General features: G+C 40.5%; 1 protein-coding gene across 4 annotated transcripts; it reads right to left on the reverse strand.

Moving 5' to 3' along the window:
- Window positions 1–26,433, reverse strand: LOC148010671 (two-component response regulator ORR23-like). Of its 4 annotated transcripts, XM_087671412.1 has the most exons (7): window positions 25,972–26,433; window positions 25,348–25,722; window positions 24,849–25,126; window positions 2,440–2,592; window positions 1,956–2,330; window positions 1,759–1,835; window positions 1–1,535 (listed from the first exon to the last, which is right to left on the reverse strand). In XM_087671412.1, exons 3-7 carry the CDS (start codon window positions 25,048–25,050, stop codon window positions 204–206), a joined length of 2,139 nt encoding a protein of 712 aa, XP_087527538.1. In that variant the 5' UTR covers window positions 25,051–25,126; window positions 25,348–25,722; window positions 25,972–26,433; the 3' UTR covers window positions 1–203. The 4 variants fall into 4 exon arrangements, with proteins under 4 accessions (XP_087527538.1, XP_087527540.1, XP_087527541.1 ...); XM_087671414.1 differs by lacking the exon at window positions 25,348–25,722; XM_087671415.1 differs by lacking the exon at window positions 25,972–26,433 and having other exon boundaries at window positions 1,759–1,832; window positions 25,348–25,844.

The raw sequence follows: 26,433 nt of genomic DNA on the forward strand, positions 1-26,433 counted from the left end.
GAAAGAAGTGTCACCCCATATTCACATATCTGAATAGCAAAGAAAAATGTTCTGATGTGCACTTTGAGATCCAACAACACAATCCTGGACCAGATTTATTGGAAATATGCAAGTGCTTTAATAATTAGGAAAAGTGCATAGATTCTACTGTGCATACAAATCATACAACTGCCAAATCGGCATGGGTGGAGAGTTGACTTACATCAGTTGTTCACCTGTTTGAGGAAAGATGTTAACAGATCATCTGATGGTACAGACTCTGAAGTCATGCCACTGTCTACTTTGGCGTCCAAGAAAAACTCAAAAGGGGGATGGGGGTCTCTAAACTTGGAGTCACTTTCTCCCGCACAAGTCTCATCAAGAGAGGCATTAGCACTATACAACGGTTTGACGGTACTATCAGCAACAACCCTATCCTGAAAACCAGAAGCCCAACTCAACCCTTGTTCCTGCACACAACCTGGTTTCATTGCATGATTGCTTGCAAGGCTTTGCATGTAATCCAGACTCGAAGTAGACCCACCACTTTGTCTTGACAAGCTCTGATTTAGTGCAAGGCTATGCCATCCTTGCCAGCTGTTGGGCACAGTATTCAAGCCTGCTGTCAAATTTCCTACTTGACGTCCTCCAGACTCACATGACAATCCTTGTGTACCCTGGGGTGTACCCTGTGAAATGAGGTCCCCTTGCTCAGAGAGGCGTTCTTTATCACAAATAGCTGTCATTCTATCATCTGCTCCACGACAACTGGATAAGTTGTTGTAACCATCAGGTTGACAAATGTTATACCCTTTTGAATCCACAGGAACAGCTCTTCTATAAGGTGAGAGTCCTATTGGAGACTCAAAACCTGAGCTAGATATTGGTGATTCTTGAGCCATCCTGATATAGGGAGACGCTCCTATGCCCATTCCAGAGTTGAGGCAAGTTACTTTTGGAATTGTAACTCCAAAGTCCCCTGATGGCTGCAGCTGGCCAGCATTCAATGACTGAGAGCTTGTCTGTTGATGCAAAATCTGCATGATCAAAGGATTGTTACTGTCATCAGCTGCTAACGTATTATCTAGACCACAGATCTGTCGTACTCCTTCCATGCTGGACACCCCACAATATTCTTGCAATGCAGATAACCCCACAGAGCCCTTGTCAGGTTGGTTTAATGGAGTCATTTGCCCAAGTCCCTGGCTTAGATGCTTGAAATCCAGTCCTGTTGACAAAGGAGATCCACCTATTGGTCTGTTCACTAGTCGAGGTCCAATAGATGATCTTACATTAGCATCGTTATTAGCATTATGGTATGGTATCTGCCTTAGTGAAAAAGAATCGACTCCAAGTGGGTGATTAGGGCCCATTCTATCATGCAGCCCCATCTGCAATGCTGATACTAACGCCTGTGGAGACAGCTGTCCCTGCATGTCAACTAAGCCACCTCTAGAGCCACCAAAATTTGGATCAGTGATCCCCAAAAATGCAGAGTTTAGACCTCCAGCTTGATGAGCCGCACCACTGATCCTCTTCAAGTACAATCGGTATTTCTGAAGCAAAAGAACCCTTACATTAACAGCACTGCACTTACAGAAACCTGAGTGCTATGAAGCAGGATGCAATGCACATATACAGGTTAAGTATGAACCCTGAGTACTATGAGGCAGAAATCCAAGGCATATACACAACAATAAGCAAACAGTCTGGCACTACCATTCCCAAACAATACCAAGCTCAACAACCAATGTTTACATTAGAACACTAAAAGCATACCTGCAAATGGCTTGCAACATTTTCTCTTGTGAGCCCCCGAACATCCATAAGCTCAAGGATCCGTTTTGGAACAGCTTCTACAAACAAAACGAAATGATAAAACCACTACCTTCTTAATTTCATTTGAAGGAACCATCTAATCAATGTTCTTGTTGCTAAACGCCATGTGAAGTTGGGGGGAAAAAACAACAACTTACTATCAAGTCCTAGCTGGTTCACAGCACTAACAAACTTCTGATGCAGTTCCACTGACCAAACAACACGGGGCTTCTTTGCAGTTGCAGGATCTTCGTTCTCTAGCTCTGTATCCTCCTCTTCTTCCTTAGGGTCCTTTCTTTTTTTCGAGTGCTTCAAGGCTCCATCAGGACCGTCACTAGCATGATTCTCACTACCATCATCATGCTGATGCAGATCATTATTATCTGAAAATTCTGGGCCCCTCCTCTTCTTTCTGACAACATGCTGCCAAATATTCCTCAATTCCTCAATTCTTACAGGCTTCAAAAGGTAATCGCATGCCCCATGCTTAATCCCCTTCATGACTGCACTAGTCTCTCCATTGGCTGACATCACTGCACACATTGCATTTTACATGCTCAAAATCCATTTATAAACATTTACAAACTTCAACCAATAAATAATATCTAGTACTATAAAGCATTTGGCCAAGCGAGTGCTTACTAATGACGGGAAGATCCATTTCCAGACCAACAAGCTCAAGAAGCTTGAAACCGTCCATATCAGGCATCTGGACATCACTGATAACAAGATCATAACCATCCTTGTTTTCCCGCAGTTTCTTCAGGGCGTCAGCAGCCCTTTCGCACGTTGTCACTGCAGATATTGAATTCTTTAATATCACAAATGCAAAAACTGGGAGATAATCACAGAGAAATGTATATGTCCCATAAATAATTGAACTGCTAACTGCAAAGTGACATTTGCAATGTGACCACATAGATAGAACATTAAAGGATAAAAGTGGGATCTGTACAAGAGCCTATGTTTGAGACATGCATGGAGGAATTTTTGCAATATGCTGGCTGGAATTTGTAGATGTTTGCAGTAAACTCTTTGGCATCTGCCTGGCTAGCCTGCCAAAATTTGCTATCACACTGCTTGGGCTTGAAATATTTGATATTTCAAAAACTTCCACATAATTTACGTGGTTCAAGTACAAAAATATAGCCACTACTTTAGAGTCTTCACCTTGCAAGCATGTTTGAGCTCTCCTCATGAACCTTCCAATAAGACATACTTGCAAACCTTTCTACTTCAGGTACGGGGTATTTCCATTCATTGAAGTCACCTTCATCTACCAATATCAGCCGTCACACTACTTGGAAATGAAAAACCAAAATGTCCCAAAAACTCGTTAAGACTCTACGGGAGCAGTTTTGCTGCAGGTGACTGCTATTCAGGAGGTTTCCATCCAGGTGGGACCAGTTCTGCTACAACAGGCAATAGCCCCAAGAAGTCCCCAAACATTAGACGACAACTCCCACAGGCCCTATAACAATAGGCAAACTGATCTAGGGCTGAAAAGCTGCAGGCAATAGCCATTTCATGGCACGTGTCCTATTGACAGGTAGCAGCAATTGGGGGCATTTTAAAGCCTCAGGCTGATCAATTTTTCTCTCTCAATAAATCTTCTCTCCCCTCAGACAAATTCTCAGTTACCCTCAGCAGAATTGAAGATGACAGCATTGAGCGCGCTGTCATAAACCCTAATTACCGCTTAATTTGGAGTTTATCAGCCATATTGGAAAGTATGCCCACAAATTGGGAGCCCAATGATCAGAGCAGCTGCTAGAATTTGTAATGAATGAGGCTGAGAGGAGAGAGGAGAGAGGAGAGAGGAGAATGAGCAGAAGAGAGAGAGAAGAGAGGAAAAAGAAGAGAGAAAGACGAAAAGAGGAGAGAGAAATACTAAAAGAGGAGAGAGAAAAATTTGCTCAGCTAAGCCGAATTTACTAACATTGGTGCACATTTGAACCCAAGAAATTTGGGGGTTTTGCAGAATTTTGTGAAATTTTGCTAAATTTGTTCGTCTATACATTGCTAGCAAATGGCCACTAATGCTTCTAGAAACAGTGACACTAAATCCCCCTTGAAATCAAGAGGTTTGATGCCACTAGCTTTGATCTGTGGAAGGACAAGATGCAAGGCATTTTGTTTCTCAAGGACTGTGATAATGCTCTCTTGGAAACTAAGCCTGCGCAGAGCCATGGCAAATAAGGATTGGGCTAGACTCAACAAGGTCATTGCATACATTAAAATGGCTGTATCTGATGATGTACTAATGATGTACTTATAGACATTAAGTGTCTTGATACAGCTTATGTTATATGGAAAAAGTTAATAGATACTTATGAAAATCCAACTCCAGTGAATCAAGTGCATCTCATACACAAGCTTGTGAACATGGAGTTGGATGAGTCTAAGCTAGCATCTAAGCATTTGAGTGCTTTCACAAGGATTTTGATGGTGTTAGAAGCTCTTTCCTCAATGGGGAGATCAAAAGAAAGTCCAGTGGAGAAAGCAATGGTTCAGTCTATCATTTGAGAGGTAGATTAAAGAAGAGGGGTAATGCAGCAAATAAAGGCAAAAGTAGGAGTAAAAGCAATGGAGAAAGCAATGGTTCAATCTATCATTTGAGAGGTAGGTCAAAGAAGAGGGGTAATGCAGCAAATGAAGGCAAAAGTAGGAGTAAAAGTAGGGGCAAACAGCAAGATGTTACTTGCTATCAGTGTGGGTGTAAAGGCCATACAAAGCCCGATTGTCGGTACTACAAGAAAGAGCAAGAAAGAAAGAAACATCAGGGAAAGAAAAAGAAGGATGACAAGAAAGATTGTGAAAGCTCTTCCTCAAAAGAAGTTGCAAATGTTGCATCTAGTGTGGTCATTGAAGAACTTTGTGACACTGAAGAGATACTTGTTGCAGCCTTATGCAATGATCTAGATGTTATGGCAACGGCAAGTGATATGCACATCACCAAAAAGGAGGTGATTGATGCCTTACTTTCAGCCCATGATGGACTGTCCCAATCATGGATAATGGACAGCGGTGCCTCTTTTCATGTTACTCCCTCTTTGGAGTCATTTTCTACATACACTGCACATTGCCTAGGCAAGGTTTACTTGGGCAACAACTATGCATGTGAGGTAGAGGGTGTAGGTACCATTCACTAGGTGCTTGAAGACGGCCAAGAGCTGATTTTACAAGATGTCAGACATGTACCTATGGCATTAAAAAAAGTCTATTGTCGATTGGGCAGCTTGATGCAAGAGGGTATTTTACTACCTTTGGTGGTGGATCTTAGAAGGTCCACAAGGACTCTATGCTGATTGTTAAAGGCAGCAAAAGGGGGACTTTGTATTATTTACATTGTAAAGCATTACTTGGCAAGTTCTTAACTATGGCTGAAGTTTATTCACAGATGGAGCTTTGGCACAAAAAACTTGGCCATATGAGCCAAAAAGGCCTTCAGGTTCTCTCCTCTTTAGGGAGATTTGATGTAAAAAACTCTGGTCTTGAATTTTGCAATGATTGCATATATGGAAAACATGTGAAGTCTCCTTATTACTTTGGTGTCATTAAGAAGTCCAATCCTCTTGATTTAGTACACTCTGATGTGTACACTAAGCTTATTAATTCATATGGGGATGCACGGTACTTTGTCACTTTTATTGATGATTTTAGTAGAAAGTCATGGGTGTACGTATTAAAGAGCAAAAAGAAAGTGTTGAATGTTTTTAAAAGGTTTCATCCTTTTGTTACCACACAAAAAGAGCTTAAGTTAAAAGCTATAAGAACGGATAATGGGTGAGAGTATGTTTCTAATGAGTTCAAAAAGTTTTGTGTAATGTGCAACATTAAGAGGAAATTGACAACCCCTATAATCCTGCATCAAATGGCGTGGTTGAAAGATATAATGGCACACTTTGTGAGAGAGTCAAATGCATATTGTCCATAGCTAATCTTCCACAATAGTTCTAGGGAGAGGCTCTTAAAACTACAATTCATATATGCCATCGCTTTCCAAAACGTGCATTGAAAAATGGCATTCCTAAAGTGGTTTGGCCAAGCAAAACTACTTTATATGACCATTTGCATGTCTTTGGTTGTGATGCCTTTATGCATGTACCTATAGATCAGAGGACCAAACTAGGCATGAAATCCATCAAGAGCATCTTCATGGGATATGGAGATGAGGGAGAGATGGGTTATAGAGTTTGGCTTCCTCACGGCAAGAAGACAATACACAGCCAAGGCGTAGTATTTAATGAGGCAAAATTATTAAAACGTGCTACATAGGGTGACATTGACAAAAAGAAGGTCAAATGCAGCCATTACCTAAAGATTCTATTCCTCTTGATACTGAAAATAAGTAGCAACCTATTGTGCTACAGCCGGAAGATAATGGAGAGCAAATAGATGCACAGGATGGAATAGGACAACAAGAAGAACATGCTGAAAACAGGTTACAGCAACAAGGAAATGCTAAAAATCAGCCACTTGGTGATGGTGTGCACATACCTGAGGATGTAGGTGCATTGCCTGACAATACAAATCATTGGATAAGGTCTACACGTGTCAAAAGGAAACCATAGAGGTTTCAGCCATCTTTGGATTGCATTTGTTTAACTGATGAGGGTGAGCCTCTGACATTTAGAGAAGCACAGTCATGTGAAAACAAGAGAAAATGGGAGCTTGCTATGCAAGAAGAAATGAAGTCTCTGTATGCAAATAACACATGGGATCTTGTACCTTTGCCCAAGGATAGGAAAGCTGTTCCTAATGAATGGGTTTACAAGGTGAAATCTATTGATGGGAAACCCAAGAACAAGGCACGGTTGGTTGCTAAAGGCTATACACAAAAGGAAGGCATAGACTTCTAGGATGTCTTTTCACCAATGGTGAAGATGACTACGCTTCATGTTTTGTTTACTCTCACTGCATCCTTGGATTTAGAGTTGGATCAGATGGATGGGAAGACTATTTTTCTTCATGGTGACCTAGATGAAGAGCTATACATGAAACAACCAAAAGGTTTTGCTATTCCAAGGAAAGAGCATATGGTTTGTAAGCTGAAACGCAGCTTATATGGGCTGAAACAAGCCCCTAGACAATGGTACAAAAAGTTTGATACCTTCATGCTTAGCCATGGATTTAAACATTGTCATGCAAATCACTACTTATACACTAAAAAGGCTAATGATGGAAGTCTTATTGTGCCAATCTTCTATGCGGATGACATGTTGATTGCAAGAAAGCATGAGTACTTTGAATGCTCTTAAAAGGCAGCTGAGTTCAGCCTTCTCAATTAAAGATCTAGGGGCAGCTGAACACATTTTGGGCATGCGCATAAAAGAGATAGAGGACAGCACTTCTTGTTTCTCTCACAGGACAAGTACATTAGCAAAGTACTTGACAAGTTTAATATGGCTAATACTAAGCCTCTTGGTGTGCCTTTACCGCCACAAACAAAGCCTAGCAAAGCTTGTTGCCAAAAGAATGATGCAACTGCTAGTGCTATGAAGGGCATATTATGCATCAACTTGGGGATCTTTGATCTATGCTATGATTGTAACTTGCCCTGACATTGCTCATGTAGTGGGAGCTGTTAGTAGATTCATGTCTAACCCTAGCAAGCCACATTGTGAAGCAGTGAAATGTATCTTCAGATACTTAAAAGGTGCACGAGAGAAATGTATATGCTATAGAAAGGGTACACTAGAGTTGCAAGGATTCTCTAATTCGAACATGGCAGGAGATCTTATCACTAGGAAATCTACTAGTGGATAGGTCTTTACTTTGGTTGGTGGAGCTATCTCTTGGTATTCAAGGTTATAGAAAACTGTGGCACTAAGTGCTACTACACAGGCTAAATATATTTCACCCTCAGAGGCTTCTAAGGAAGCTATTTGGCTTGGCCATTTGGTCAAGGATTTTGGTCTTCTTCACATACTCCAATGCTTGGTTGTAATAGCCAGAGTGCAATATGTCTGGCTAAAAATACCATGTTTCCTGCACATACCAAACACATAGATGTTCAATATCACTTTATTCAACAGGTCTTGGATGATGGTCTTGTCACACTAACCAAGATCAAAACCCAAGATAACCCTACAGATGTTCCCACTAAGAGCCTTGCAAAGGCTCAGCATGAGCATTGCATCTGATTAGTGGGAGTTGGTTAACTTAAAGTACCACTTCGAGCCTTTAAGTGGGAGGTTGTTGGGTATAAAGTCCTTTCATTTGCATGTATAAAGTTATACAAGTGTGAACAAACCCTTATTGTACCCTAACATATAAATAGACTCTTTAATCTATGTACCATCACAATTTGGTACACCTATCTTTGCGTTCACTCTCAACGATGTTGCTCGCGCTTCTATCTAGCATTTCAATTGTGCACTCTCCCCTTCAAGAATAAGCAGGAGAGAGAGAGAGAGAGAGGAGGAAGAAGAGAAAGTAAGACTAGAAGAGAGAGAAAGACAAGAAAGAGGGGAGGAGGAAGAAAGCCATGAAAGCTGAAGGAAAATGTGAAGAGTTAATTCTTGATAATGTCTGGATGCCCTAAACTAGGTCTCTTACACCTTATATACCCCAATCAGTGTGACTAGGTATCTGACCCCTAGTTCCCATGTGTGACATTAATGTGACATTAAGGTAAATCAAGGGAAACATACACGAGGATGACCGTCCGGGGTCTCGGGCGCCCGAACGGGGTTTAGGGGAGCCTAGAACCAAAGAGAATCCAAGAATAGTAGGACTCACCAAGGTTCGACGGCTAGCAATCGGATCACGATGGGTCTGGCCAGCAATGAACTAGGCAAGGCTGGGAGGTGAAACGATCGCTCATGCTCATTAGAATCGAATGACTTTTTCTCTGTGCTTGATCGTCTTCTCCCGAGTCTCATGTCAAGTTTTCCATGCGTGACATTGGTATCAGAGCCATTCGTGAAGTTCCTTTCAAGCGAGGCCAAGCGAATTGACGGATACGTTACCCGTCATATGTCATTACTGGCTGAAAAGCGAGACGTCGTAGGGAGGAGACGCCGTAAAAGCGTGACATTGGTGAGACGTGCCACGGACCATGAGATGTCGCAAGGGACGTGAGACGCCGTAACAGGACGTCTCTTTACGTGAGACGTCGCACGGAGATTAATGCGTGAAGACAGAGTTCACGTGCCTCACGCGTGCCTCACGTCATACAAATCGTTTTGGGAGAGAGCAGTTTCATGTAACTCACGTTACACCAATCGTCTGGGAAGAGCAATCATTCAACAGTTCGCCACCAGCTGACTGAAATTAGTCACACTCTTCCTACAAATAAAAGACATATTGGTGGTTCACGTGATAGTCCCGTTTTCTGCCGAAGAACTTCATTTCCAGTGTGAGTGGTCTAGTCTGGGAAGGCAAAATTTGTTCCTTACTCTTCGGGTTTATTTACGAAACCAGCAACAATTGCATGCCATTAAAACCAGGGAAGTACTTTACTTTGTATGCAAATTTCTTATCTTTGCTTTCCAATTCCAGTGTATTAATGGCAGAAAAAGGGAAAAAGGGAGTAATGGAAGATTCTAGTTCTGGGGACCACCCTATGGTAGATCCCCATGAATCAGAGATGCAAGAAGAACAGTGGGAAGAATTTTTTGCTACACGAGAACAATTTGATGATCTTACTGCTCGTGTACAGGCCCAAGGGGTTCAAATGGAATTTTTAACTCAAACACTCATTGAAATAAAATCTCAATTAACTTTATTGTTAGAAAGAGATAAAAATAAGATAGAAACCTCGGATGTCCCATCTTCATCGAAAGATAGATGTGACTATGCGAGATCCTAAGGAACCCCACCACAAGTTGAGGGATAATCCAGTTCTAAAAGATATGAAACCCCCTCAGTTTCACGGGGAGGAAAAAGATAGAAATAAAGATACAATCTTTAATTTCCTCCAAAAATGGAAAGATTTACATAAACTTAAAAATACCCCACCACATCTTCAAGCACTGGAGGCTAGTTTAACTTTGGGGCCCAAAGCATATAAATGGTGGCGAACTTTAAAGGAGGCAAATAAAATACCTAAAACTTAGGCTCAATTTGAATCCCTCTTTTTGAAAGAATTCCTTCCTGAAAATGAAATGGAAAGAAATTGGGAAGATTGGGATTATGTCAGACAAAAGGGAAGACACCTGCTGACATATCTGGAAGAATATCGTGAGATAATCCTCAAATTGGAAGGAATAGATGAATTTCAAAAGACAAGAGGATTCATTAGGGGACTAGATAAAGCCTGTAAAAAGGAAGTAAAAAGGAGTTCACCTAAGATGCTGGAAGAGGCAATTAAATTTGCATTAATTAATGAAGATAGTATGCGTCCAGGTACTCTCACTAGTCTCACTAATACGGAGCCCAAGTCTAAGGAATTGAAAACCTCAAAATTTGTGGGCAAATTTAAAAGAAAAATGCCATTTTTTAAGGGTAAAAAACAACCTTTTGAAAAGAAACAATATGTGAGGCCAAAGTTAAGTCCTGATGACTTTGATAAGGCTAAAAAAGAAAATTTATGTTTCAATTGCCTATCTCCTAACCATGCTGCTTGGAATTGCCCTCAAAAGAAAAAGGGGAAAGACAAAGGAAAGAATAAGGACAAGGGCAAGGGAAAAGAAAAACAAATCCATGTAGTGCAAACCTTAGAATTAAAGGGGCATGAAAGGTATAAATCTTTAGAGGTCTTGCACATGGATGTACAACACAAGTGTTGTATGTCAACTTCTATGTGGTAGCCTACTTTTGGGCCACATGATTTAGTTAGAGTACATGGATTGATAGCTGGAAAAAGGGTTAGAGTCATGATTGATGACTCTGCTACACATAATTTTATAAATTATGCACTTGCCAAAAAATTGAAACTTCCCCAACAAAAGAGTGGGCATCAATATGTTGTTCGTATGATGCAAAGTCAAGATAATAAAATATGGGATACAATGGTATCCAATTTGAAAATTGAGATTCAAGGATATAAAGATAAACTTGATTTCCAAATTATGAACATGGAAAGAGCTGATATTGCTCTAGGGAGGGAGTGGCTATGGGGATTGAGATTCAAGGATATAATGGCTATGGGGATACAATGGTATCCAATTTGAAAATTGAGATTCAAGGATATAAAGATAAACTTGATTTCCAAATTATGAACATGGAAAGAGCTGATATTGCTCTAGGAAGGGAGTGGCTATGGGGATTGGAACCATCCTTAAAACACAGTTACCATCATAATACACTGGAATTTGAAAGGGATGGTAAGACTTTTGTCATTCAAGGTGAACATGAAGCATCTGATAATCCTTTGCTGTGTTCTACTGAAGTTCAGAAGCTGATAAAGAAGGAAGTTTGTGAGGTATACATGTTATGGTCTCTTCCTATACAAAACACTTTTACTTTTTGTAATATAAAGCAACAATTTTCTTATGTTTGTGAGTTGAATGTAAATAATGAATTAAGTAGTTTGTTAGATGATTTTAAAGATGTGTTTTCTTCTGATTTACCAAGTGGCCTTCCACCAGATAGGGGTCATATAAATCACCCAATTGACACAAATAAGGATACACACCCTATTTCTAAACCACCATATAGGTTAAGTGAAACACAACATCAAGAAGTTGAAAGACAAATTAAGGATTACCTTGATAAAGGGTTTATACAACCCAGTAATTCACCTTGGGCTTCACCAATTTTATTAGTAAAGAAAAAAGATGGTTCTATGCGACTTTGTATTGACTATAGAGCACTTAATAAAATAACGGTGAAGAATAAATTTCCTATGCCCAGAATGGAAGATCTTTTTTATCAATTACAAGGGGCAAAATTCTTCACAAAGATAGATTTAAGATCAGGTTATCACCAAGTAAGAATTAAGGCACAAGATGTTCCTAAGACAGCATTTCGTACTAGATATGGCCATTATGATTTTTTGGTGATACCTTTTGGCCTCACTAATGCACCAGCAACCTTTATGAATCTAGGACATTTTGTGGTAGTCTTCTTGGATGATATCTTGATCTTTAGTAAACCAAAAGAAGAACATTTGGAACACTTACAATTAGTATTCCAACTGTTAAGAACACATTCCCTTTATGTGAAGAAAACTAAATGTGAATTCTTTGCACAAGAGGTCAAATATTTGGGGCATATTATCTCGAAAGAGGGAATCAATATGGATCCAGAAAAAGTAAGGGCAATTATTGAATGGCCATCTCCAAGGAACCTAGAAGAGCTGCAAATCTTCCTAGGTTTATCTGGATTTTATCGTAGATTCATTCGAGATTATGCCAAAATAGCTGTTCCAATGACAAACCAACTTAAAGGGAAAGGAAAGAGCTTTAATTGGGGAACAGACCAAAATGAAAGTTTTCAAAAACTTAAGGTAGCTATTGCTACAGCTCCAGTATTATTAATTGTGGATCCCAATAAAACATTTGTGGTTGAAGCTGATGCTAGCGATAAGGCGATAGGCACGGTCTTATTACAAAAAGGTCAACAAATTGCTTTTGAAAGCAAGAAATTAGACCGTGCAAAACAGAATTATTATGTTTATGAGACGGAGCTATATGCAATAGTACATGCAATGAAGAAATGGAGGCACTATTTGTACGGTGCCAAACTTTTGATTTTATCGGATCATGAAAGCATTAAGTGGCTTAATGATCAACCGGATTTACACGGGCGTAAAGCCAGATGGGCCGAACTCCTCCAAGAGTTCGACTATGAGATAAGATATAGAAAAGGAAAGTATAATATAGTAGCTGATGCACTCAGCAAAATGCCCATCATTAATGAATTGAGTTTTACTCAGTTCACTTCCAACTTGCTTGAATCTTTAAAAGGGAAATGCCAGGTTGATCCGGTATATTCCAACATATGGGGATCCAAATGAAAGTGCTTCTACTGAGGAAGGAATATCTGAGGATGTTCAACAAGGAAATAGAGTATCAGGGGTTGCTCAAACCGGATTCAAGTGGAAGAATTTTACCATTGATAATGGTTATTTACTCTACAAGGGTAGAGTATGTGTCCCGAAAGATACAGAAATAAGACGCCAGATACTCTTTGAGTGTCATGATACCCCTAGCGCAGGACATCCAGGAGTTAATAAGACTTATAGTCTTATTAAAAGGACGTCCTTGACTATGTGGTCAAATGTAATAAATGTCAGGTTAATAAAGCTGAAAGATTGAAAATGGGAGGACTTCTCCATCCACTAGAGATTCCTTCGGGAAAATGGGAGAGTATCTCCATGGACTTTTTTGTTGCTTTACCCAGAACACAAAGGGGGCACGACTCTGTGTGGGTGATTGTGGATAGGTTAATCAAAATGGCTAGGTTCATTCCAACTTCAACTGATGTTAAAACACCAGAATTGGCTAGATTGTTCGTAGAGAACATATACCGATTGTATGGCCTTCTGGCAAATATAGTTTCTGATCGGGATAGAAAATTTGATAGTCAATTTTGGCGTGCGGTATTTAGGAAATTGGATACTAAACTTAGCATGAGTACCGCGGATCACCCGCAAACAGATGGGCAAACTGAAAGGGTTAACCAAATCCTTGAAGATATGCTTAGGGCATATGTAAGTAAAAGGCAAACTAATTGGGAAGAGTATTTACCGATAGCAGAGTTTGCATATAATAGTGCCAAGCACTCTTCCACTGGATATAGTCCATTTATATTAATGTATGGGTTTCAGCCTAGAGCTCCTTTTGCAGTAGGACTGCATAAGGAAAAGGTTCACGCAGTTAAGGATTTTTTGGAGGATATGAATAGTATGTTAAAATTTGCTCAAGAAAATATTAAAAAAGCTCAAAATCGAGCTAGAGCATATGCAGATCTTCACCGAAGAGACATCTCCTTTGAAGAAGGAGAATTGGTCTATCTTAAAGTGCCTGAACAAACTAAAACTATGAAAAAGGGACAATGTCCAAAGCTTTCACTGAGGTATTGTGGTCCTTTCATAATACTTAAAAAGGTGGGAGAATTGGCTTACAAGCTCCAACTACCTGCTGATAGTAAAATACATCCAGTTTTTCATGTAAGTAAATTAAGAAAGAAACTGGGTGATTTGGATAATCTAATCTTAAATGATGACATTGAGGAGCTATTAAATGACCAATCTAATCCACATGAACCAGAAAGAATATTAAATGTTCGTAATAGACGAACAAGGAATACTATTTATCAAGAATGTTTGGTTAAGTGGAAAGATTGTTCAGAAGAAAGCTCAACATGGGAGCGAGTAAGTACTTTAAAGAAAAGGTTTCCCAATTTACAGTTAGACCTTCCAAGTATCGTTTTCGAGGACGAAACCGATTCTTAAGGGGAAGGAAATGTGACATTAATGTGACATTAAGGTAAATCAAGGCAAACATGCAGGAGGATGACCGTCCGGGGTCTTGGGCGTCCGAACGGGGTTTAGGGGAGCCTAGAACCAAAGAGAGTCCAAGAATAGTAGGACTCACCAAGGTTCGACGGCTGGCAATCGGATCACGATGGGTCTGGCCAGCAATGAACTAGGCAAGGCTGGGAGGTGAAACGATCCCTCGTGCTCATTAGAATCGAATGACTTTTTCTCTGTGCTTGATCGTCTTCTCCAGAGTCTCCTGTCAAGTTTTCCATGCATGACACCATGTATCCTGCTCATTACAAAATTCAAGGAATTACAACATCTCTGAAGGGAAGCACATACAAGTGTTTTTGGCCCAATTTGTGCTCAATTATATCCAAAATCAGGGGGCAAATTGAGTCATGATACTACTGGTCATTTGTGACAACCGCCCAATGTATTCAAATTTGTAGAGAGATTAGGCTGCATCTCCATGTATCACAAATTTGAAGTAATGAAATATTGCAAAGGGAGATAGTTTTGGGCCAATCAAGCATCAGTCGTCTCCAATCTTAGAAGTAAAGTGTTTACTACAAACTTGTGAATTTGATGCTTGCTATAATTGCTAATTAATCAGGTTAATTACCACCCTATCCTAGAAGGAAGGCTGGTTTCAGGTTACTCTTCAGTTGGCCACCCAGTTTTCTAGAGTCTCATCCTGAGGCTTCCACGTATGCTCCACTCCACTCTCATTGCTGTATCGCATCACCTTGGACCCTTGGAGAGAGGGAGACCAGAGGCATTGCTACTGGTCATCAGTGTGTTGATACCCTAGTGGCATCATGTACATCTCATGCTTCATCTTCTGGATTCCATTACCCATTCACTTGAGTTCTTGTGTTCTTCTATTTCTTCTTTTTTTGGGCCAGTGTTCGTTCTTTGTCTTTCTTACCTTCCGATCATCTACACATTCTCACATGGCATCAAACAACTAGATTGCTGGTTTTCTAGATTTGTGTGTTGTTACTGACAGTTTCAGGCCTGAAAGTGCTGTGTTCTCTGCTGCAAGAGCCTTTTCCCTGGACACAAAATAGTAGACCTTGCGTTTTGGGCTGCTATAGGGTCATGAAGGCTGGATCTGCTATCACAAAGGCTGACATACCTGTCATCTGCTGTGCTGCAACCTCGTACACCTTGCACTTGTGGGCTGACTGCTCCCATGGCAGATAAACTGTTCTTGCTGATCTGATCCCAGCAAACTTGCATATTTGTGTTTTCAGTTTTGGAGAGGATCTCGTGTTTCCATTCTGATTCTTCACTACATTCACTTTACCATTGCTCAACTCTGTCTTCTCTTGATTGCTTGTGAGTAAACTATTGAACTCTTGATTGTGCTATTTTGACCACATATGCCCCAAGTATCTCTCTCTAACTCTTTCTATCTTTGAGAATGGCATTTCTATGTTCTTCTAATAATAACAAGCTTGAAGGCAATGATTACTCACCTCTACCTGGATCCACTCTCACGGCATCTCCATGTTCTTCTAATGATGACAAGTTTTTCGACAAGCTTGAAGCCTCTTGATTGTGCTATTTTGACCACACGTGCCCCAAGTGTCTCTCTTTGAGAATGGCATCTCTATGTTCTTCTAATGATAACAAGCTTGAAGGCAATGATTACTCACCTCTATCTTAATCCACTCTCGTGGCATCTCTGTTCTTCTAATGATGACAAGTTTTTCAACAGGCTTGACGCCTAAAGGCATTGACTACTCACCTTAGAATGTTGTTCTAGAGGCTCGGTTTGTGTAGTTACAAGCCGGGATGCCATCTCAAGCCCACAATCCGCATGTTCGAGCTTTTGCAGCTACAAAGAAAGGTAACAAGGAGAAGAAGGTGAAGTGCTTCTTCCATGGCAAGAAGAGGGATCTCTTGAAGAATTGCGATAAGCTAGCAGACTTTCGAAAGCACAAGGGAAAGAAGGGCAAAGCTGACTCCGACTCTCTATCATCCTCAAACTCTGACACCAATTCTAGTTGTACACATAAGGCTACATGCCCAATGAATTAGTTTCTAGCCCTAGTGATGTCATGATCCCTCGCAAGTTCCAAACCAGAGAGGGATTGAGAGGGGGTTGTGGTGGGGCTTGCATCCTAAACGATTTCTTGATGCAGTGGACCACAAGGGAGGCTATCTACATGCATCAGATTAGTCTAGTGGTTCACATCCTGAAGTTGGTGTGGTTCACATCCATGATGGGAGGTTTCAATAGTGCATAGTGATTGTTCCTAGTCTTGTTCTCACATGGACAAGCAAAGCAACAATGTGGCTAAAGGAGGCAGATCCATGGTTATACCATGCTTTTTGCAGAGCTATTTGTGACATGCAATGAGATTGGACTACTTAAACTTTCCATGATCAAGGATCGAGCATGATAGGCATCAACTTAATGCTAATGACTGGCATTGACTCCGTGCTTCTTCTCTCAATGTTTTTGGCATGGGAGTTGTGACTATTTCTGTTGATACATACGAATATTTCAAGCATGTTCTTCGAGCATCATAGTGAGAGGATGTTAGTTTGGTATGTATCATGGGTTTTAGGCATTTAGTTTAGCTTTCAATTGGGCACTTGTTTAGGTAGCTATTTAGGGCTTCTACATTGTTATATCAGATCATCTTAAATACCAAAGATAAGCTAAGGCACTTACTTTCTTGCAATAGTTTTGCATAGCACACTCTGCTGGAAATTTCATGAGGCTCCCAAAGTATGAAAGGGTGCATCTTTCTTGCAAGGCAATGCTTTGAAATGGTGGTCATTTGACTAATTTTGTCAAGGCATATGCCATAGCCCCTACTCCTTGGGTGCAATTTGGGTAAAAATTTCTTCTACATTGCCCACAACCACCTTTTAAGTGAATGTTATGATAGCTTGGCAAAGTTTGAATGCAAAAGAATGTGCAAACTTGGATGTTAGAGTGTGCAATGGAATTTTGGAAGTATAGAAACATAAGCACTCCACAAAAAGTGAAACAAAGAACACTAAAATACAAGAACGGAGAATTAAGAGATGATCAAGAACAATCAATGAAATCCAAAGATGACATGATTAGCATCTTTCAACCAATAATCAAGTCGACTAGTAGAACTATAACAACCCAACCTAGCCAGAGTTGCACTCATAAGTCATACTCACAAATTCATACCATAGGGTTCATGCTATACCATACCATATGAATTCATACTTTAAAAAACAAGCTTGATTTCCCCTGCCTTGTGGTAACAATTGGTGCACATTTAACCATTTTTTGTCCCTTTATTGACAGTTTTATCGCTGTTTTCTTGATAGTTTTAACTTTTACATGTTGGCTCTCTATTTGATGAGAATGATAACCTCATTAATGAAGATGAGCTCGAGAGTATCCACCTCCAACGAGTCGTCTTCAAACTCTCTTGATGAGTGCTTTGATGCAAATGACATTGATGATGATAATGGTAATCTCATCAATGAGGATGAGCTCAAGAGTTTCTCACCATCCATCTTCGAGGAGAAAATTTCAGACTCTCTTGATAAGCACTCTAATGCAATTGACATTGATGATATCAATGCTAGTGATAGCTCATCATAGGCCTCTCTCTCTCCATCCAGCCTACACTTTTTCATCGTGGCAAGTCATTTTCAAAATTCAAACTCTCTTGATCAGTGCTCCGATGCATATGACATTAACGATGGTGGTGGTAATCTCATCTATGAGGACGGAGCTCCAAAAGTCTCTCACCATCCATCTCCAAGGAATCAACTTCCAACTCTCTTGGTGAGCACTCTCATGTGAATGACATTGACGACGACGACGACGACGACGACGACGACGATGATGATGATGATGATGATGATAGCTCATCCTATGCCTCTCCATCCACGCTACACTTCTCTTTTTTGCATCATCATTGATGTATGATGTATCCACTCTCTACTTGCACATGTAGCATACACCATAGAGGTTTTGGCTTGATACCCTCATGTATTCATATTACATTCTCTAATGGCCCTACTATTTTGACTTTAAACATGTATTCTAACATCTTTAGCCCACAAAAATCAAGTTAAACTTTTGTGTACTAATATTGTATCATACCTTGTAAAAGCTTAAGGTAACATTTAGTACAATATTTTATCATATCATATGGTATCATACCTTTCATACCTGACAAATATGAACCCCGTAAATGTGCCGCCAAGGAAACCCACAATACAAATGCCCAAACCATCAGATGTACAACAAAATAAGCACTAGAACCCTCTCTTAAATCATCAATTATCAATATGATAAAATATTGAATGTTACAAGTCCTATAAGTCCCTAGGAACCACCTCCATGTCCCATACCACGACAATAAGTCTACCAAAAAACCTATAACACCATAGTAAATACAACAATGACAACAAAACAGAACCGTGGATACCCAAGCCTTTGGCAATCAAACCAATACCAAGGTGTCTCAAATAAGACACTGATGTCGATTAGATCATATTCAAACCCTATTTATAGAAATTGAAAATAGCATAATCTCTATGTCAATGACAGATAGCCTTGCAAAAGCACAACATGACTAAAGATTTCCTGCCTTCAAATATCATACCAAAGTCAAGATTTCAAAATTACCAAATAAACTAATGCATGTAGAAAACCACAAATCAAGGATCCACCACACGAAGAATATGAGTAACATCACAACACTCCACTATCACCATCCTCTCACCATTGCCCTCTTAACGCAAAAACTCTCCAGTAGTGATAACATTGCTAGGGATAGAACAAAAATTCCATAGCATAAGAGCCATCAATGCTTCATCGAAACTACAATCAAAGTCTGACAAGAAAGAGAAACCACCTTTGCCCTTGGCCTTTGTCTACTACTCCAAGATTCTTGCAATCTTTGTGGAAATGCCCCTTCTTTCCATAGAAGTAGCACTTCCCCTTCTTCTTGTCTACCTCTCCACTCAAGAGTATGGTCAAATAGCCACTCCTAGTAGATGAAGGGAAACACCCCTATATCCTCAAAGCAAACATGCTCAATCAACATGGAGATTAAGTGCTAAAAGGTTATCAATGTGCTAGAAGCCAAAGTATGCAATGCATTGGCCACACCATCATACTCAAAAGGGTCCCTCCAATTGTCTCTGGTAAAGCTATAGACATGTTGCCAAGCAAGTCTTGGATAGTGGAGAGTCATAGAAGAAATGCCTACATGGATTTTCAATCCTCAAACTTAAGAGTCTAAAGTTAGCCATAAAGTGTAACAACCCTCATGGTGTATGGTGGCTCATACATGAGCCTAGATCTTGGCACACCTTCGAAGCCATCCAAAACACGAGGTAAGTAGGACCTCTTTGTGAGATGCAACGAAGAAGTCCCGCATATATCGTAGCATCATGACCATAATCAAGGATCGATTCTTCAAGTTGTGTTCATTTCAACAAAAAGGTAGCACGAAGGTCATTGAGGTTGGGCAGTTGATCTAGCGATGATCTATCAAAGCCTTATCTGAACAAACCAGGCCTTCAAGTGTGATCATCAAGACCATGGAGCTTGTCATTAAGTTAGAACGCTGAGCCATAAAGAATTGAAGAGAGATTTGAGAAAGAAACAATTTTGTAAGTTAACGAAGTGGTCAAGTGCCCAAGAGACAATCAACAATTCAAAGTTCACATAACATGACGAGTAGACAAGTATCACAAAGAATAACAACAATGAAGTGATTTTAGTACAAGTACAAAAACTAACACAAGGGTACACTCTTTGAACTGATACAAAAGCACAAGGCTAGAGATGTGGAAAAAAAGCAAAAAGCAAAGTGTAGGAAAGATAGGAGTAATAGCTAATGGTAGTTCAGCCAAAAACACCAGATTCCAATTCTGCAGCCAAAACACAAATGTTGATAACAAGTTGAGGAAGAACAAAAAACCCAGCTAAGAAAAAGGCTGCCCAACAGCAAATGAGGAGGAAGAGAAAATGCAGGAACAGCAGCTCCAAGCAATAAGAACATAGCTGAGACAGAGAGGGAAAAATGATGTAATGTTTTTCTCAGGCCAATGGACCACTCTAGTGGAGAACAGGTTATGAAAGACAAAAATGCAAGGTATCCCTCTCTGAAATCTGCTACAACAGCCACACAAAAGCTGCTACATCACAAAATGCAAACCAACCAGCACCAGAATAGGATCCTAGATGCCTATCACCATGTTGGAGGGCACAATGGAAGTGGAAGCATAGAAACATAACACTCAATAGAAAGCAAAAGAAAGAACACTAAACTGAAGAGCAAAGAACTTAATGATAATCAAGAATATGCAATGGAATTCATAGATGACATGAGAAAAGCATACAACCTCAAAGGGCACAGCTCACAATGACCCACTCCAACACGCTTAGTTCCTCTCTCTAGCACAATGCAAGACAAGTATGGGGAGAGGTGGCAGCTATATATAGCCTACAATGGAGTCTCTTAAGGCAATATGTCACCCAGCCAATAATCACATCAGCCAATAGAGATGCAACCACCTAGCCTAGTAAATGTACCACTCAAGAAGCCCACAAATGGAGATGCCCAACTCTTGAGATATACAACAAAATAACCATTAGCATTCGGAGTATACATCTAGAAGTTTTGAGTTGCATTGCTTCCTCTTATCGTGTTATCAAAGCATTTAGAGAACCAACGAACTATTGCATAATGGACAGAGCCAATAGAACAAAGCCTAAGGAGACACCTTGGATGGGATGCAATAGTGGGAAGAGACATCAATTGCTTTTGTTTCCCAGAAGGACTACTCAAGAGAGGCAATAATCCACAACTACAAAAAATGTGATTTTTGTAAACAAAGGAGGGGCATATGCCTAAGGAAACACCTTGGATGGGATGCAATAGTGGGAAGAGACATCAATTGCTTTTGTTTTCCAAAAGGACTACTCAAGAGAGGCAATAACCCACAACTACGAAAAATGTGATTTTTGTAAACAAAGGAGGGGCACATGTTTCAAAATTATCCTAAACAAAAACTCATTGATTACTCTAGCACTGTAGAAGGAGTGGATAGAAAAGAAGTTAAAGCCTACTAAGAATAATGACTCGGAAAGAGAAGTGTAAAGCACTCATGGGTGCCTTGCCTTCAACAAAGACAAAAGTTAGGAAAAGCTTAGTTAAACTCCCAACCACTCAAGACAATAGCCTCTTTTAGCACCACATTGGTATCTTTAGGTAGATCCATGAACTATTTTTTGACCAACTTACTAATTAGTGAGTCTATTCACACTAAGTACCTATCCTTTGACCCTTTGGTCCATATAACCTTGTGCCCTAATATACGCTATCTCTTGATCCCTTAACCCCATCGATGCCTTAGCATAGTGGTTCATTTCCTACTATTAGCGCTACAGTCGAGCTATCCTATGTACCGTGCCCACCCTCAGGACCCTTGTCCTGGCATTACTCCCCCCTTTTGGAAGGGTTTACATCCTCGAAAACAAAAGTGGGAAATCACTTCTTGTGTACCGTAATGTTTTCCCAAATAGAATCTTCTTCAGGTCTATCTTTCCACTTAACCAAAACTTGTTTCTGAACATGATGACATGTAGGATGCCCATGAAAATCCAAGATCCGTTCTGGTTCATAAGGTTGAACCAATGGTTCAAGAATTTCTACCAATACTCCTTCCTTGGTCCATCAAACTATCATCATTACCAAGTTGCCTTCGCAATTCGCTAACATGAAAGACTAGATGGACTCTACTAGGGGATAGATCAACTTTTATGCAACTTCGGTAAACACATTTAAGGATTGTAAATGGACCACAATATAGTGGAGATAACTTAGGAACTATTCCAAACTTCAAACTTCTTGAATGTTCGGGAACACGTAAGTAGACCTTTTCACCCTTTTCAAAGGCAACCATACATCTATATTCATCTGCATATTTCTTGCAACATTTTTTAGCTTACTTTAACATTCAAGCATGCTACTTTTAGCCTATCAAAATGATCTAGAAGAAAGTCTTTGACAAGTTGAATTTTTTCATTAGCTAATCCCACCATAACTGGTGAGTGGGGTTGAAATCCATACATAAGCATGAATGGACTAAACCCTATATATGTAAGCAAACTGTAAAGCACTCGTGGGTGCCTTGCCTTCAACAAACACAAAAGTTAGGAAAAGCTCGATTAAACTCCCAACCACTCAAGACAATAGCCTCTTTTAGCACCGCATTGGTATCTTTAGGCAGATAAAAGCTCAGTTAACCTCCAACCACTCAAGACAATAGCCTCTTTTAGCATCGCATTGGTATCTTTAGGCAAATCCATGGACTATTTTAAGACCTTGACTTTTAGTGAGTCTATTCACACTAACTACCTATCCTTTGAGCCTTTGGTCCATATGCCTTTGTGCCCTAATGTAGGCTATCTCTTGATCCCCTAACCCCATCAATGCCTTAGCATAGTGTTCCATTTCCTACTGTTAGCGCTATGGTCGAGCTATCCTATGGACCGTATTCACTCAGGACCCTTGTCCTAACAAGAAGATTAATCTAATGAAAATGACATACAAGCTAGGGGTAAATAAACATAACATCCACTGATCAACCACACCAACTAACAAAAATCTTAAAGGTTGCTAAGCTAGCTTTAATATAGCATCTCAAACAAGTGTTTAAAATTAGCTTACATTTCAATGTATGAAGCTCAAAAAGTCTCACACAAGTGTTTAAAATCAGCCTACATTTAGTTCCATAGTTCAAACAACAAAATGAATTTCCCCATCAAGGACCATGTGCATTGCAATGGCAATGATTCACAAAACAATCAAGTTACTCTAACTTCACATTGGAGATACTTGAGAATTCAAGCTCAGCCATGGCCCTATAAAGAGATAGCAAGGTTTGCGATGGAGACAACTAAGTGTGCGTCACAACACTAGTGATGAATGAACTCAAAAACTCAAAGTATGAATAAGGTATTGATGAATGAAATACAGTTCTGACAAATGACCTTGGGCTTCCATGCCTCTAGGACAAGGGCTGAGGAGAGCCAAGGAATCAGCGGCACCAAAGAAACTCAAGATGGCTGCATTGTCTACAATTACCTAGGTGTGGCAATGGGTGGCAACACTTGGAGGAGAGAAGACAATGGCTACAATGTCCCGCACCCCAGCTGATGAAGGGTAGCAGCACCTCCATAGGATCCTCCAAGAAGTGGGCATGGAGTGAAATGCAATCTTCCTAGCAATAGGATGTTGATGATGACTCCGGGCAGCAAAACAAAAGGTATGCTAGCTCAACACAGCCTCATGAGCAGCAGATGAGGGACAAGCTGATGACTCAGCTGACTGGCCTCAACAGCAGCAAACTGCAGACCGCAGTAGGAAAAAAGCAGACTGCACTGCTCCAGGTGACACAAAGCAGCAAGGTGACAATCAAGAACAGCTGGCAATGGGGCAACAGTCCAGCAGGTTGGCAGCATCCTCAGCAGGACAAGGCAGCAGCTAAGCAGCAGGGTGGCACCACCAAACAGCAACGTGGCACCTCCAGATGTGGACAGCAGCTCCTCAAAGGGGGCACAGGCAGCAAGAGAGTCAGAGAGGGAAAGAAAATGCTCAAAAGAGGGGGGGTGATGAGTGAAAGTGCTTAGAGAGAGAGAGAGGAATGGATGCCCACATGTCCTTATATATGTTTGGGCATTTGTCCTACTGAAATAAATAATATATTTTCCATGAATAAACCTTTTTTTGGGACTGATAATGTGGCAAATGGAGAATGGACTTGAACTGGACCAACAAAGTGGTCAAGAGTCAAAGCATGGGTCACATGGGCAAATCATGTAACAAATGAACTTTCGGTAGCAAGGTGGAAGCCACTAATGGGGCTCAGATTTTGGCAGGTGTGCTGTGGTGAAAAGCACTGTTTTAAATACAGAGATTGGGTATCATTCTGCCTTTGCTCTCATTCCTGCCTTTCACATTGTGTGATCAGTGCATGACACCTTACAATACTCTACCTTATTGTGGCCTCAAATGGGTGCCCACCTGAAAAACAGCAGTTTTTGCACTATCCCACACCAGAAAAAAAGAGAGTCCATGGAATTCCCCAAGGGAAAGCATTAACAGTCAATGTAAGTGAAAAAATGTCTGGGAACAATTAAGGGGGGGTTTATGGAAAACTGCTAGAATGCCATTTGTATATTGTACTCAGAACAAGAGTAACTCTTATCAAATTATCAAATTATCCCTTGAATGCCATTACAATAACCTCAATCTACAATACTTTCTCCTTCAAAGTTTCAAGAAGTAATAAGACATAGAGTTGCAATTTATTATGTACAAGACAGAATCACAATTTATTAGGTATAAGCACATTAAATGTTTTGTGTGGTCTAGAAACAGAAACAGTTGCAACATGCTGTAAACTAGCACATCATATTTGCAGTCCAAATCAGCTCATATTTAGTTCTCTTCCACAGGACAGATGGCAGAATCATTTTCCAAATGTATCAGGAGCATTCTAAAGCCAAACAGGCACTATAAGAATGTTGCAAATGTGGTAGTGTATTTAGCAGCACAGAATGTCAATGGCGAGCTATTAGCAATTCAATATTAAACTGAATGGCATGAGAAAAACAGCCTCATAGAATCACAAATCAAGCACATACCTTTATACAGGCATTGGCGCAGCATTCTATCAAGAATAAGGAGAACAATTGGATCATCATCAACCACTAGAACTCGCAAACCGGCAGGAAATTCGCTGTTGTTAACGGCCTCCCCCTGTGTTAAGCTGGACGTCACTCTGGTCTTTGGGGCTGATCCTGGAAACACGGCATGTGAGGAGCACATGTCTGTCTCCGCTCCCATGTTGCAGTTTCCACTGGAACAGGTTAATCTGAATGCATCAAGATGAAAAATGCACTTTGCAGGGATCACGGTCTACCTACAATGGCAGAAATGGTATCAGACAACAATAATATCAAAACAAGTTAGACAGTAAAGCAAAATCTCTGCATTGCAAGTGTCAGATCCGCCAGACTGCGAAATGATAACATGTCCTCCTACATGTCGCAATTATTGTAGATAACAAACAGAACAATTTTTACAGAACAACCAGGTGAAAGAAGAACAAGCTAACTACTGAGAAATGTGTCTCAAACGTACCATTCAAAGCAAGCGAGCTGTAAGGGTTCCATGGAGCAGGGTAAACAGGGGTTTGGCTCTTACTAGTAGAGGGTTTAATTAAAATGAACTTCTTCCTTCAACCACTGTGAAGTACTATATTCCAGAAACAAGGGTTTGGCGCTTAGTAGTAGAGGGTTTAATTAAAAAATAAATTCTTCCTTTCAATCCCCTGTGAAGAATTATACGGCAGAAACAGGGGCCAAAGTAGAATTAAGAAGAAATTCCTCCTTCAACCCGCTGTGAAGTACTATACTGCAGAAACAGGGGCTAAGGTAGAATATTTCAAAAATCTCCCTTCAACCCACTGTGAAGTACTGTATTGCAGAAACAGGAGCCAAGGTAGAAGCTCTCGTGCTGCAAGAGAAGAAAGGAGTGCATGCATGAGGAAGGAGAAGGGCGAAACAGACAGAGAGAGAGAGAGAGAGAGAGGGTGGGTACAGGATAGAGACCCAGAAAGGGGGGGAAGGGCCAGAACAAAGAAGTAAACAAATAACAAGAACAATAAATGAGGCTAACGGACAATAGCAGCTAGCACAACACCACCCACCTGCATCAAGACAAAAGAAAAAAGAAACGAGGGATTTGGGGCGGGGGGGGGCCTACCTCTCTCTGGAGTCTGCTCCTCTTCGTTCCACAGCCATAGCCAATCCTTCTTCCTCAACTGACACAAAAGCCCCTCAGCCAGCCTTTCCATGGGACAGGACAAAACAGGCCAAAAAGGCTTAGTCTGGACACTGATTGTCTTAGTACTTTACATTATTCTCGCGGTAGCATTTTTTCTGCCTTTTAACAGTAGATAAACGATGTGTGTAGTAGTACCACCACACACCCTTTTTTTAAAAAGCTAAAAGACGAGGATTGGCTATGGTCTTTGTATTTATAGATACACATACAGAGACAAAGAATAACAAAACTAGAGTTCCATGATCCGCGTTGCTGGGTCCAAAGGGAAATGGGCATTTCGGAGTGCAAACATGTACATATGTTCTTTCTCAGGAAACCATGCTTGCACAAATCAAGAGGATTAGCATTTGCAGACAGGAAATACTCTTCCGTCAGCCGTGA

Source organism: Lygodium microphyllum, chromosome 29 (genome assembly GCF_053477565.2).
Source record: "Lygodium microphyllum isolate KBCC chromosome 29, Lygodium_microphyllum_v1.1.10, whole genome shotgun sequence".
Taxonomy (NCBI): domain Eukaryota; kingdom Viridiplantae; phylum Streptophyta; class Polypodiopsida; order Schizaeales; family Lygodiaceae; genus Lygodium; species Lygodium microphyllum.